Consider the following 14,037-nt stretch of genomic DNA (forward strand, 5'->3'; position numbering starts at 1 on the left):
AATATGTTAGAAAAAAATTTACAAAATTGATATTATTTCAACACCAATAGCAGCCAGCCCAGTACTCATATTTTGTTTACTTCATTAAAAAACTCAAAATAAGTAAAATCTTGAAAACGTTTATATACCGTTTCTAATTCACTTTAAATTATTTTTAAAAATGTTTAAAGAAATGCTTGTTGGGAAGTATGTATAAGTATATTTTTATACATGTATATTTGAATTTTTTTCATTTCAAAAATATGAATTTTTACCCTTGTTTTTTTTACTATTTCACGTTCAAATAATAAATACATCAAACCTTGTATTGTATTTGTTGGCCTTTTCATTCTTTAATCGACTAAACTGAGATTTTATAACAATTAGTATGCAGAAGTTGGATAAAGGGGATAGTGACCCGTTGTCTCCACTTTAATACTTTTTTTACACACGCTACTACAATTCACTAACACTAACAAAGCCCGCGCATGCGCAGAACATACATTTGCACAGATTCAGCAAATAATGATTGACAGAAAATTTGCACATTAGGAAGATAGGAAGGTATTGATATAGAAGTACTATATATGTATATGAGTTTACACCACAAATTTAGGCATTTCACAAGATCTACCTTAGTAATGCAATGTGCCGATAAAACCAAGCTCGATATATCTTCACATTGAAAATGTAGACATGGAAGAAAAGAGAAGAGAAAACAGTGGAATTGGGAAGGAAAAGTAGAGGAATCGGGTGGGAAGTCGGTAATGTAAAGAGGACAAGAGGAAGATGGAGGTAAACGTAAGAACAAGGGTAATGGTTTGAGACAATGTAGTGAAAAGAAGTTAACAGATTAAGAATAAGGAAAAGTGATGTATATTGGAATAGTAGCGAGAGTTAAACTTGGATAAGAGAAAGATCGGGAATAGTAGGGATGACGGCAGAGTGCTCGCTATAAGCTATGACAGGCGGGAAGCAATTTTTATTTTCATATGTATATTTTACAAGCTTGAAGCGTTTCTGGTCAATCCCGAGTTTTCGTATTACAAGCCTCCCAAATACTCATCCGCAGCTTCATGATATTGCTACAGATCGTCAATCATTTCGCTGACGTCAGCAGTGTGTTTCCATATTCCTCAGTTGTGGACAATGTGATAATCTGAAGATCCAGCCCCTCAGTTCCGTTGACTAAAACTTTTCCATTTCCTTCCAGGAAAAGGAAAAAACGCTACCACAAAAGAAAATACAGACCGCAGGCGATATTTCCCTGTACGTTACTTTATATTTCAACAAAGCATAAATGTTGAATCTTTTTATGATACTGAAAAAATCAATGCTGCAGATGAGTCAAGAAGCAACACCTAAATGTATGAAGGCGAGTATTGTCAAATGCGACTCCATTTTGTAATATTGACTTCACCTTTCTGGTTAATTGCATCATGTTCCAACATAATTGTTTCGAATGCCCTTTTTAGGTCACTGAATACCGCTAATACATGCATTTTGTTGTTAAGGTCTTCTTTCCACTCTGAAACACACAAACTTTAAAGCCGTCTCGCATGAGTGTTTAGCTCTAAAGCCAGACTGCTCATTTAAAAGTATATTGTTAGTTTCCAAACGTTGAACTAAGCGATTTTCAACAACAGTTTCCATAATTTTCTCCAACTTTGGGAGAATGTTAATGGGCCTAAGCTCTTCAGCAATCATGTTCTTTTTTACTTTCTTAATAGGAATTATTGCCGAGATTTTCCATTCCTTAGGCACTATACCTGACTGAAGCCTTTTATTTAATAGGATAGCATAGAAATAACCCATATATTCCACTGAGTCTTTTATAACTCCTGATAGAAGGTTACTACCCCCGATCTTACGTTTAAATTTCGCTATTTCGTTAGTTTCTGTGGTACTAACTTCCTCAAATTTTAAAGGAGATCGAATGTGTGAGTGACGCGTTTGGTATTAAACGAGTTAGATATTTCTGTTTATGTCCACTATACTATAAACGAAATAGTTGTTGAGATTTTCGGCGAGCTGGTTTAATTTTTTTGTGTTTTTGTGGCCTCTGTTATATTTACCCCAACAACAACAATAATATTGTGACGAATATTAGCATGACTAAGTGATACTCACATCCCTAAGGTTATTAAATAAATGCGCACCAGCAATTGGGCAGGCTGCCACTCCTGTGTACGTAGACAAATCAATCATCATTTACTCACATGCTCACAAGGCAACGGAGAGATACGCACAAACACATGTAGTCATCAGCCGAAGTGGTACTCACATATACACACGCACATGGATACAAACTACAAATCTACATGTGTAGCATGAAGTTCACGAAATTACTAGACCTTAAGAGAAATGGATGAACGACAAAACAGAGAGCATCAAAGCAGCACAAGCGGAGTAGTGAGTAAGCAGTTTGATTTAAGCACGCTATTAGTTGCGAAGTGAAGTTTTGGAGTGGAGTAAGGGGTAGTTTGGAGACTAGGTTTTTTCAACTGCTAATACAATATGGTATTTAGCCCTAAACCTAACCCTGTGACTAGTGTTGTAGTCAATATTGGGCATACTTTGAATTTTTTTCGATTGATCACGTTTTGCAGTAAATATCTGTTTTGCTAAATTCAAAAAAAAAAAAAAAAATTGTTGCGGACAACTTAATACAATATATTTTTAAATCTCAAGTGGTATGACATATAAATTGATATTATGAATATTCTATAAAGATTTAACTTAAATCGAACACTGTGGTGACATTCAGCCTATGTGAGGCCTTATACTATTTTCACACAGACGGCTTATTGAATAATAAAGGCAGTTTTCTACATTAAGACGCTTATTGAGCTCAATCTTCCCTACAAAATTCGAATCTATAATTATTTCATTAGTAGCTAATCGAATGCCTAATGAAGTCAAAAGCAAAATGCAACTCTGTTGGACGCGTTCCGCTTCTTAGTTTTTGGTGTGTTCAGTGCTTAAAAATGTCATTTGTCAAAGTAAATGTCATTGTCTGCATGGCGGAACGATACAAGGTGGCCGCATCGAACAGCTGCTTATAACCTTTTTTATTTGATTTGATACATCAACTACCGGTGCAGTACGATTTTGACATTTGTCCATCGAATTTACAAGTACATGGAATTTTTTTTTGTTTGTAGGTATGTCACCATGCTGCCACCTTGTATCGTTTCGCCATGATTGTCTGTCATATAGCATTGTCATTTAATTCGCTTGACATTTCATCCTTCATACTAATCGAGCAACTACTTCTGTGTGAAAGCAAAAAATTTACGATTTCATTAGAAGGTGAAATGAGATCATTAAGTTTCTGTGTGAAAACAGTATTAGAAGCTATGTGCAATTGAATTTCAAATGTTATATTCATAATTGTCATACTTACCACAAATCAAATAACCGCTTATGAATATTTTATACATCGAACGATTGTCAACACTAACACCATCGCCAGGAATATAATCACCCAGTCCAATCGTAGTCAGTGAAATGAAGCAATAATAAAATGCGTCCAAAGCACCCCAAGTCGGTTCGATGTATGCGAAAACCGCCGTAGGTATTGCAAAGAATAAGGTAATCACAATGAAAACTGAAATTGGAAAGCAAAGTATTTTTTAATATAATAGGACAATTTATTCAGGTTTGCAAATGTCTCGTACCTAAAATTGTCAAACATGCCTAGAGGGGTTTAATCACCTTCGATGAAAATACCACAAGGAAACCCAGTATATTTTTATGCTTGTTTAATTGAAATAACAAAACATTGTGAATTCATGCAAGTGGCGAATGTTTGAAAAAAACGTTCACACTAGTAAACAGCCTGGATCACCTGTTGAGTCGATGTTCGATTACTTAAATCATATGCTCAATAGTGTTTTTCTAACATTTTGTAGACGGCTGGTATAATGCGCTACTCATATATTTTAAAAAGTTTGCTCATATTTTCTCTATTAACTAGATTTTAAAAATCAATATTAATTTGTAGTCTCATTTTGTTTAGACTCATGTAAAAGAAAAATTCGTTTGAAACATGAATGGACAATTCATGACACATTCATTTATTAACTGCGAGCAAAAAACAAACCTTTCTTCCGTTCTCTGGCCATTCGCGACAGCCTTTCTCACTGTCAGCAATTATTTGAGAGGTAGGTATGGCAATGGAGGAATAGAAAGATTTTTCACATGATTCAATCAAAAGAGGTTTGCTCGGCTGACAAATTTTGACAATTGCAGCCATTTTGCTCCCAAATCGAATTGACATCCGTTAACGGTGTTGTTTCTTTGCGATTTTTCGAAAAATATTAGTAGAAGAAATAGGAAGCAATCAGTTTACAAATACCCGATAAGTACTGAACTGCATAATTCCTTAGAACAATTTTTTTAATTTTATGATGAATTTATTAACTATGCCATGATCTATTAGTGTGGCTGAACATAGGTTTTATGAAAAGTACGGACACCAATGAATCGTGAACTTTCGTAAAGCTCTGAACATACGGAACCTAAACCAGTTCAAATGTCATCGTTCTACGTCAAAAACTCGACTAGTAAGTCGATTCACGTAAAAATGTCATAAGTAAATAATGGGGATGCCATAACGAAATGTACTCATTGAGCATTTTAACTTATTCATTCCGTATGTTCGGAACATTCGTCTCCATTTAAGAATTTGGGAAATCTGTTTATATTTGGAATATTATATATATAACTAGCAGACGCGGCAGACATTGTTCTGCCCTAAATTTGGTCTATCTGCATACATTTTAATAAGCTTTTTCCGTCTAACTCTGCCCTCCCCCTCTTCACTTTTTCTTAATCCTTTTATTCACTCCACCCTCCGTCTTTTTCGCTTCATCTATCTCTATCTTCATCTCACTCTATCTCTTTCTCAGTCTCCTTCTCTTTCCCTCTTGTCTCAAATTCTTCTCATCGTTCTTCATCATTTATTGCCAGTCCAAGAGGGTGGTATCTATTTTGCTCCAGTCGCATTCCGAGTCCCAGTCCCACTCCGGGTCTCAGTCCTAGTCCGTCTCTGGTGTACTTCCCGCAAAAAAGGATCGTAAATCTATCTATCTTCTATAAATCTTATAAAATAAAGTCGCTAAATGCCATGTATTCACATACCTTCACACAGAATGCTCCGATTTTAAAACGGTGTTTTGCATTTGAAAGCTTAGCTACGTGAGATGGTACAGTTAATATAAGTTGAAGATATATATTATAGGGGCGTGGCAAATTGCCAAAATGTAGTAAAAAATCAAAAAATTTTTGTTTACACAGCTATAACTCATAAACGGATGGATGGATTTAAAAAATTCTACTTTTCATTAAAACTTTGAAATATTTACCTTCGATCTGCATCAAAAAAAAAATACTTGATTCCTTTCTTATATCAGCCAAATTGTTTAAACAAAAGTAACATTTTTACCAAAAAATGTGTTTGTGTGGTTGTTCGCTGTGAACTGTGCGCGCTAATTGCTTTTGAGTGAGGATGATGCGACACATACATACGTACATGTACAGCATTCGCTGCGTTATTTAACTTCGGGTGTAGGTTTATAGGTATGTATGGATGTACATCACTACATAGTATAAAACAAAGTCGCTTTTTCTGTCCCTATGTCCCTTTGAATGCTTAAACCTTTAAAAATACGCAACGGATTTTGATGCGCTTTTTTAATAGATAAAGAGTGATTGAGAGGAAGGAACGGATGAACATATGTATTTGGCTGAAAATTAGTGGAGGGGTAGCTTAGAACCAGGAGACAGACATAGGATAATTTGTATGCCGTTCTGGCTAGGGTCTTGAGATCAAAACGTGGACCTGGGTAATCCTGGGATATGTTTGTACAATATGGGTATCAATTGGAAGCTGTTTATGAGTACTTTGATACGAGGCATTTTTTGTACCGCGGGTAACTAGGGTCTCGAGATATAAGCGAAAACGTAGACGCGGGTACCCCTAGAATGTGTTTATAGAATATGGATAACAAATGAAAGCTGTTGATGAGTGCTTTAGTACAGGGTAGTTTTCATACCTATTGGTGACTAGGGTCTCGAGATTGAGGCCAAAACGTGGACCCGGGTACCCTTAGTAAGTGTTTATACAATATGGATAACAAATGAAAGCTGTTGATGAGTGCTTTAATATAGGGTAATTTGCATACCCCTGGGTGACTAGGGTCTCGAGATTAGGACAAACAGTGGGCCCGTGTACCCCTAGACAGAGTTTATACAATATGGATATCAAATGAAAGCTGTTGATGAGTGCTTTAGTAAAGGGTAGTTTTCATATCTATTGGTGACTAGGGCCTCGAGATATAGGCCAAAACGTGGACCCGGGTACCCATAGAATGTGTTTATACAATATGGATAACAAATGAAAGCTGTTGATGAGTGCTTTAGTAAAGGGTAGTTTTCATACCTATTGGTGATTAGAGTCTCGAGATATAGGCCAAAACGTGAACCCGGGTACCCCTAAAATGTGTTTATTCAATATGGATAACAAATAAAAGCTGTTTATGAGTGCTTTAGTACAGGGTAAGTTTCATACCTATTTGTTACTAGGGTCTCGAGATATAGGCCAAAACGTGGGCCCGTGTACCCCTAGACAGAGTTTATACAATATGGATATCAAATGAAAGCTGTTGATGTGTGCTTTAGTAAAGGGTAGTTTTCATACCTATTGATGACTAGGGTCTCGAGATTGAGGCCAAAACGTGGACCCGGGTACACCTAGAAAGTGTTTATACAATATGTATAACAAATGAAAGCTGCTGATGAGTGCTTTAGTAAAGGGAAGTTTTCATACCTATTGGTGACTAGAGTCTCGAGATAGAGGCCAAAACGTGAACCCGGGTACCCCTAAAATGTGTTTATTCAATATGGATAACAAATAAAAGCTGTTTATGAGTGCTTTAGTACAGGGTAAGTTTCATACCTATTTGTTACTAGGGTCTCGAGATATAGGCCAAAACGTGGGCCCGTGTACCCCTAGACAGAGTTTATACAATATGGATATCAAATGAAAGCTGTTGATGAGTGCTTTAGTAAAGGGTAGTTTTCATACCTATTGATGACTAGGGTCTCGAGATTGAGGCCAAAACGTGGACCCGGGTACACCTAGAAAGTGTTTATACAATATGTATAACAAATGAAAGCTGTTGATGAGTGCTTTAGTAAAGGGTAGTTTTCATACCTATTGGTGACTAGAGTCTCGAGATAGAGGCCAAAACGTGAACCCGGGTACCCCTAAAATGTGTTTATTCAATATGGATAACAAATAAAAGCTGTTGATAAGTGCTTTAGTAAAGGGTAGTTTTCATATCTATTGCTGGCTAGGGTCTCGAGATATAGGCCAAAACGTGGACCCGGTTACCCATAGAATGTTTTATACAATATGGATAACAAATGAAAGCTGTTGATGAGTGCTTTAGTAGAGGGTAATTTGCATACCCCTGGGTGACTAGGATCTCGAGATATAGGCCAAAACGTGGGCCCGTGTACCCCTAGACAGAGTTTATACAATATGGATATCAAATGAAAGCTGTTGATGAGTGCTTTCGTAAAGGGTAGTTTTCATACCTATTGGTGACTATTGTCTCGATATATAGGCCAAAACGTGGACCCGGATACCCCTAGAATGTGTGTGTAATATATAAAATATTCTAAATTAACGGTTTATCCGGAATACTTCCATGAATACTTAACGGAAAAGGGCTTTCCGAAATTTCAGAATAAAAAATTGAATACTCCCTGCGTGGCAGGACCGCACAAAAGCTGAACTCTTCTGTCAAAGTCAAGGCCGGAATATTAGATCTTAGATCTTTCTAAGACAATAAGCCATTTTCTTTTCTTTTTTGTTTTGTCTGTTCATTGCGGCAGCTGAGTAGAGTATCACGCCATATCGCCTGCCTGTTCAAAATCGACCCATCTCAAAATATTTAAAAAAAAAAATACCCATTTCAGGATTTGTTACAAAAAGGCCCTATACTAGAATTAGATTGAAGAACGCCTTATCCCAGAATGATTTTCTTAACTCCCTCTTATACATGAATGTATGACAAAATGCATTGAACTTATGCTCAGATAGGGACGTTTTTGAAACAAACTTTGAGATAGTGTATTTTTGAATAAAACCTGTTGGCTTTTTCAAATTTATTATCACTACAAATATGCTACTAAAGGTACTTTTCTACTACAATTTTCGCCGAAGGGATGGAATTATTCCCAATTTTCTTTACTTCATAAAAGCAACAAGTCCAGATTTTTCAATTTGGGAGTGTCAAAGCTCTGTCATCATTGGAGAACAAACCTGTAGAAATTGAATCATGGATTTTTCACTTGTATGAATTCACAATATAACAAAGCAAAAACTGTCTAATCAATTCTCCAAAGCATCGAAAGAAATGTACTAAAACCACACTCATCGGAAATAGACACCACCAACCCATAGGATTGTCGATTCGCCTTTAAGAAATTCGTAGAAATGTTCATTGAAGGTTGGGATAGAAACAGCCACTAAATATCATGCTATCTAACAGTTTATAATGAACATTAATTCATAAATTTCTTGGTGTTGCCTTTTTATTGCGCAAAGTGTGTAGTATTAGAACAATTAAATAAAAAACAAGTAAGGAAGGCTAAGTTTGGGTGTAACCGAACATTATATACTCAGCGTGAGCTTCAATTGTACATTTCATTTCAGATTAATTACTTTTCTACATAACACGTGGCACCGCCCGTTTAAAAGAAAAATGTCTCCCCATTTCCTCTTTCAATAAAACTTGATAAGTGAAATATCATTGATTCAAAACTATTTTTTGCCAAGTTATAGCTTATTATTCTAGTCTACGACCCTTTTAAACTTGTTTTATATAAAAGTGGGCGTGGTCTTTAACTTTTCCCGTCCATTTTTACTAGAAATATTTTCTGCTATAAGGAAAATATGTGTACACAATTTCATTACGATATGTGGTGATGGCGGTGCCACACCCATTTTCAAAAATTGTAGTGTTTTCCAATTTATTGTTATAATTCAATTTAGAAAGTAAAATTCTATTGATAGAAAGTTCTTTTTCGCTAAGATATAGCTTATTATTTTCGTCTACGATCCTTTTAAAAATCTTTTATATAAAAGTGGGCGTGGTCTTTAACCGATCTCGCCCATTTTTTCTAGAAATATTTCCTGCTATAGGGAAATTTTGTGTACCCAATTTTATTACAATCTGTTAATTTTTCTCGAGTTATGGCTCCCGAAACATAGAAAATTGCTTAGTCATAAAAGAAGCGGTGACACGCCCATTTTGAAGTTCTTCCTATTTATTGTTATAAATCCTCTTGGGAAATGAAATACCATTGATATAAAGCTCTTTTTTTGCAAAGATATGGCTTATTTTATTCGTCCACGACCCTTTTAAAAATATTTTATATAAAAGTGGGCGTGGTCCTTACCGATTTCGTTAATTTCTCTTCGTAGCATTCCTTTTAGCAAAAGCAAGCTCTCTGCCGAATTTTGTTACGATAGGTTTAACGATTTTTGATTTATGATTAATAATATTTGTAAAATTTATTTTATCACAAGTGGGCGGTGCCACGCCCATTCAAAATTTTTTTTTCAAATTATAAAGAGTCTCAATATCAGTCCACATGTCAAATTCCAACATTCTAAGTGTATTATTTACTAAATAATTAGATTTGTCCTTTCCAAAATTTTATATATATAAAAAGTGGGGGTGGTTATCATCCCATTTCGCTCATTTTTAATACCAATCTATGCTGGGTCCAGATAAGCTCGTGTACCAAATTTGGTGAAGATATCTCAATATTCACTCAAGTTATCGTGTTCACGGACGGACGGACGGATATGGAAGTCTATATTTATCTCGATTCCTTTATACCTGTACAACCAACCGTTATCCAATCAAAGTTAGTATACTTTGTGTGCAAAGCACGCTGAGTATAAAAAATCTTCACGATCTCTCCTTCTTTACTTACCAATTGCGCTTAGATGCAGCAAACGTATATTGAAAGGTTGATACAGATGACCCAATTTAGAGTTGAAAGTACCCAATAACCAACGGGCCGGTACTAATAGCCGCTCCACCATAGCACTCAATAATACTAAAGTGAGTGGTATGCCAATCGCTGCATAAATAATGCAAAATATTTTCCCCGTTTGACTAAGTGGCGTTACACGCCCGTATCCTGTTAAGAGTAAGTACAAAATAAATACAGTTTTAATTTTAAAATGTACAAAGTATAAGTTTTATTGCATATTTATGAATCTATTACTTCGGGGTGTCTGTGTAAAATTTTATTGGGCGCTTTAGCGAATAAAATTTTTTTTGATACGTTGCAAACTTGTTCCGCCAGTTGATGGGTACATATTTTGTTTTATGAGCGGCGATTTGAGCCAATTGCGAAACAAAATAATTGTAATTAAATTTTAGGGAAACGGACTTCTTAAATTATTTTTCACGATTCACTATAATATTGTAACGAATTTAGGGAAATTCCGTCCAAACCTTCTGCTAACGTTGGAATCGCTAACGTTGGAATCGCTAAACTGTTGAATAAATAACTCCAATATTCAATAATGCAAAATGGTATTTATTGGCTACTTTGAGAGTGCTTCACAATAACACTTATACTTCACAACCAATAGCGTGCTTGCGCTGCTTTTATACTCTTCCTCGGTTTCCTCGTTCACCTATTTCTCCTAAGGTCTAGTAATTTCGCGAACTTCATGCTTGGTTACCAGCCATATACATGTATATTTGTTGTTTGTAGCCATATGCGTGTGTATATGTGAGTACTACTTCGGCTGATGATTACATGTGTTTGTGAGTATCTCTCCGTATGTCTGTAAATGATGATTGGCTTGCTACAAAAAAATAAAAAATTGGGCCAGGATGCCGACACCGAAGCTAAATACAGCTGAATTGGATAACATAGTAAAAGTACTCTTCCCTACCCACGGTAGTAGGAAAATAGCGACGTCCACATAAGCACCATTGAAGAACCTACGTCATTTACCTCAGCAGAGTTACAACTTGCAGTAAGAAGCTGGAAAAACGAAAAGGCACCATTGCAAAAATGCGCCCAGCGGTCATGCTGGATATGAATAACGCATGTCTTAAGGACGGGTTGCACCCCGCTTCCCTCGGCAGTCGGTTCTATGAACCGGAGCGACTCGGGATTTTTTTCCCCAGTGTAGCCCCGTTTAATCTGTTGCGTCCCTCTCACAAATTGTCATCCTCGGAGCAGCATCTTGCAGCTGGACTGCTCCATACCCTCTGGTTCCGGGAGGGTATTGAACTGACCCCGATCCCAGGATGAGGTTCTGCCGCATATGTAGGAAAAGGATCTACTCTTGTCAGCGGGTAACGTGTAAAATACGCTTGAACCCAACTTTCCTCGTCCCCAAAATTTCTACAAAATGTTTGTGGCTCCCTACTGTTCGCGGTTAATGACGTCCGCGGTTCATGCTCAAGCGTACCTCCGCCACTTTCCAGCAGCAACGCTGCAAAGTAGGCCAACCGATCACTACTATCTACGTAGTATGGATAGAAGCAATGCCGAGCACCAACTTTTACCCCTATTCCGCCTCTCCTTTTCCGGCACACGCACTCGCGTAAGAAAAAGTCATCAACTCCTATGTGCCCCAAACTATGTGCTTCGTATGCCAGCTAAGATTATTTATGATCGCGACATCGGTCCAATGCAGTTCATGCCTTGGCCGACGCCCCTTTCATAGATGGTCCGGGCTTAGCAATGACAACCATCCGATCGGTGCACTCGTTGCACCGTGCTGCGAAACCACAAGTACCAACTCATTTACACCAAGTATTCCAGCAGCAGCCGGACAACAAACACGACAAAGCCTAAATCATTCAAGGCGTGTGCACCCATCTTTAACCCCCAGAGTGACGACAATCAGCTTGCACCGCAAATATACAGCACGACTTTCTACACGATAATTGGCGATGTCCCACTCGAACCACAGGTAACTGTCACAGCTCACCAGGCATTGCTTTTGCAAAAGCTTTTGGCACAATCAACCACGGCACGATACTCCAAGACACAGAAGGTTCACTCCTTCCTCCTTGTCCAAAAAGATGAGAGACGTTAGGGATAACTTCCGATAATACTCTCACCTTCAAGGCGCATGCCACCGAAATTGTATCACAGGTCAACAAAATCCTCAAGTCGCTTGCCGGCGATACTTGGGGAAAAGATAAAGAAACGTTCCTAGTTACGTACAAAGCAATTGACCGGCCGTTCATGAGCTAGGGGTCACCAGTTTGGCTGATCTGAAAAACACATACTGGAAAAGGCTGCAGGCCTGTCAAAATGCTGCAATCAGAACTGCCACGGGATGTCTCTTTATAACCCCTAAACATCTCTTACATAGTGACAACAACAACAACGGATTGCTCCCCGGGACATGGAATTTTGTTAATTGGCAAAGGGCAAGGGCCCGAATTTGCCACAACCATACCAGCTATTATGCATGCTCGACACAGCCGGATAACTTATTAAAAGGCTTCGAACATCACGAATCGCAGAGGGCGGTAGAATAAGCTGGAGGTCTAACACCCAGGCAACATGACGCTAGGCCCAAAAAATGCATTTTAGGTGCAATTTAAGACGTCCTTACAAACGTAGATATAGCGCAGCGAGGTAATACCAAATCTAAGCGAGTTGTCCTCAACAAACATCGTAGGACCAACATAAAGCAAAAGGAACCTGCTGATGGACATCATCTTATCCACATTTTTGTACGGCTCCGAACTAATAAGCACACTCGTAAGAAGACTCGGCGCAATCTTCTAACAGCTATACATCGAACAGCAGCTCTGAGAGCAGCAGTACAAGCCGGATTAATCCCCATAGTTCTATTAGCGCTGGAAAGCAGAAGGCTATGGGGGAAAAAGCAGACTGCTCAAGAGCGCATGAAAGCCGTTAGCAAAGAAAGCAGGGAAGAAACGTTGAGGATGTGGCAAAAACGTTGGGAAAATGAACAGCTAGGCAGATGGACAGCGAAGTTAATAACAAATGTTGAGGCATGGGTCACCAGAAACTTTGGCAAGGTAAATTACTACACAATTGCTCTGATTCAAAAATTACCTGCACATAATAAAAAGACAGAAGACTCCAAATGCGATTACGGCGATGCAGACGAGGACGACGCTGAACACACTTTCCTCAAATGCTCGCAGGGCCCCGAAGGCCCTGGGGAGTGTTATCGAAGTTGAAGGTCCTTTGCCGGATGCAGATAAGGTACGTTCCGGTAACAAACACTATTGAGGTACTAGCACGCCTATCTCGGGAGCGATTTGGTATGACAACATGAAACCCTTCTAGACCATAACGTTCTCCCACCCCCTAGATCCAGAGCCTCTGCTGTTAAAGACGAAAGTTGACCGATATCGCGCCATCGATTTTTCGACAGGATTTGGGCTCAGGAAAAAAGTTCCACTACGCATACCCAAAAAAATAATTTTCGAACCTGAGAAATTTCATTTTTGTGACTTTTTTTCGACTTTGATTTTTAAGGTTTTTTCATGACCTACTAAAAAAATTTTCATATTGTAACGAATTTAGTGAAACTTCGCTTTTTTACACCTTCTACTAATATTCGTATCGCTAAACTGTTGAATAAATTTTTTTTTTTGTTTTTTTTTTTTTATAATTTGTTTATTTGCAATCTATTTTAAAATAACAAGCAAATTCTATAACTTATGACTAAGAAAAGTGACTTATATTATTGAACTCCATTGAGGTCAATAATAATATATGTGCTTACAATTATGCAACTTACATAAATGTATGCTTATATTCAGACATCTAAGTTACATTTTAATATTTTAGTTTTACATTTAGTTATTAAATTCTAAAGGGAAGGTCTAATACATGATGCCTTTTAAGTCTAATAATTTCATTAGATTCATCAAGTAATGCAACTGCTAGCCCGTTATCATGATTACTTATTCTCTGTAAATATTTTGTACTAATTCTTTTAATTTCATTTTT

General features: G+C 37.4%; 1 protein-coding gene across 4 annotated transcripts in view; it reads right to left on the bottom strand.

Annotated features, from left to right (window-relative positions):
• LOC137250789 (potassium channel subfamily K member 1-like) overlaps window positions 1-14,037 on the bottom strand; it is a 290,326-nt gene that overhangs the window by 16,935 nt on the left and 259,354 nt on the right. For all 4 annotated transcript variants that reach the window (XM_067784280.1, XM_067784282.1, XM_067784283.1 and 1 more), the window contains 2 exons: window positions 9,997-10,206; window positions 3,386-3,589 (listed from right to left, as the gene is read on the bottom strand). In XM_067784280.1, coding sequence (XP_067640381.1) covers window positions 3,386-3,589; window positions 9,997-10,206 — 414 coding nt within the window. The remainder of the gene's footprint in view (window positions 1-3,385; window positions 3,590-9,996; window positions 10,207-14,037) is intronic.

This window comes from Eurosta solidaginis, chromosome 4 (genome assembly GCF_040869045.1).
Source record: "Eurosta solidaginis isolate ZX-2024a chromosome 4, ASM4086904v1, whole genome shotgun sequence".
NCBI lineage: Eukaryota > Metazoa > Arthropoda > Insecta > Diptera > Tephritidae > Eurosta > Eurosta solidaginis.